The sequence below is a fragment of the Penaeus monodon genome, chromosome 33, assembly GCF_015228065.2.
Source record: "Penaeus monodon isolate SGIC_2016 chromosome 33, NSTDA_Pmon_1, whole genome shotgun sequence".
Lineage (NCBI taxonomy): Eukaryota > Metazoa > Arthropoda > Malacostraca > Decapoda > Penaeidae > Penaeus > Penaeus monodon.
The window spans coordinates 12,296,233-12,297,020 of NC_051418.1; the positions used below are offsets into that span (position 1 = coordinate 12,296,233).

General features: G+C 41.0%; 1 protein-coding gene across 1 annotated transcript in view; it reads right to left on the reverse strand.

The window, feature by feature from the left end:
• The window catches only part of LOC119594045 (ankyrin repeat and SOCS box protein 8-like), a 7,849-nt gene that overhangs the window by 2,823 nt on the left and 4,238 nt on the right, over positions 1-788 (reverse strand). The window contains exon 4 of the mRNA XM_037943077.1: positions 12-224. Within this exon, the coding sequence (XP_037799005.1) occupies positions 12-224 (213 nt within the window). The remainder of the gene's footprint in view (positions 1-11; positions 225-788) is intronic.

Genomic DNA, 788 nt, shown 5'->3' on the forward strand with positions numbered 1-788 from the left:
TCAATCCTGACCTATTCCTTGCCGTTGGGTCGGCCCCAGCCTCGAGCAAAGCCTTGCAGGTGTGCACGAGGCCCTGCTTAGCCGCTAGGTGCAGAGGAGTGTCATCGGCGGCGTTGGTGGACGTCGGGGAGGCGCCGTACTCCAGCAGGAGGGTCACCAGGTCGTAGCGGGACATCCTGACGCCGGCGTGGATGGCGCAATCGCCCAGCTCGCTGTCTGTGGCTGCCATTGAAGAAAATTTGGTTCACAGATAAAGGATGAATGGCATGGGTGAGTAATGGGTGACTCGAAGGTGCTTCTTCCACCTCGATTTTTCCTTCATCCTTGCTCGTTATCTGTTTCCTTTCAACTTTTTTCTTCTCGGTCATAGATAAAGGATGAGGAACAGGGCTGAGTAATGAATTAATCACGGATTCGTTTCCCGGAATTTCCTTTGCCCTTGCTTCATATTTTTTTTCTCTCATTTTTAAACATTTGTTTATTTATCTATTCCTGTTAATACTACCGAATCTATTTCCGTCCTCGTTCTAACTTATATAAAACATAATAATAACTTCCTGACTCTACGCGTATCCTATTATTGATAAGATATATTACATAAAACATAACTTATTGACTCTACAAACATTTTATTATTCATAAGAGAAATATACTAGAAATAATAACTCTGATTATACGCATATTTTATTATTCACAAAAGAGACATCATACTAAAGATAATAATTCTTTCTCTACGCATATTTCATTATTCATTAAAAAAAAACATCGTGCTAAGGATAATAACACTG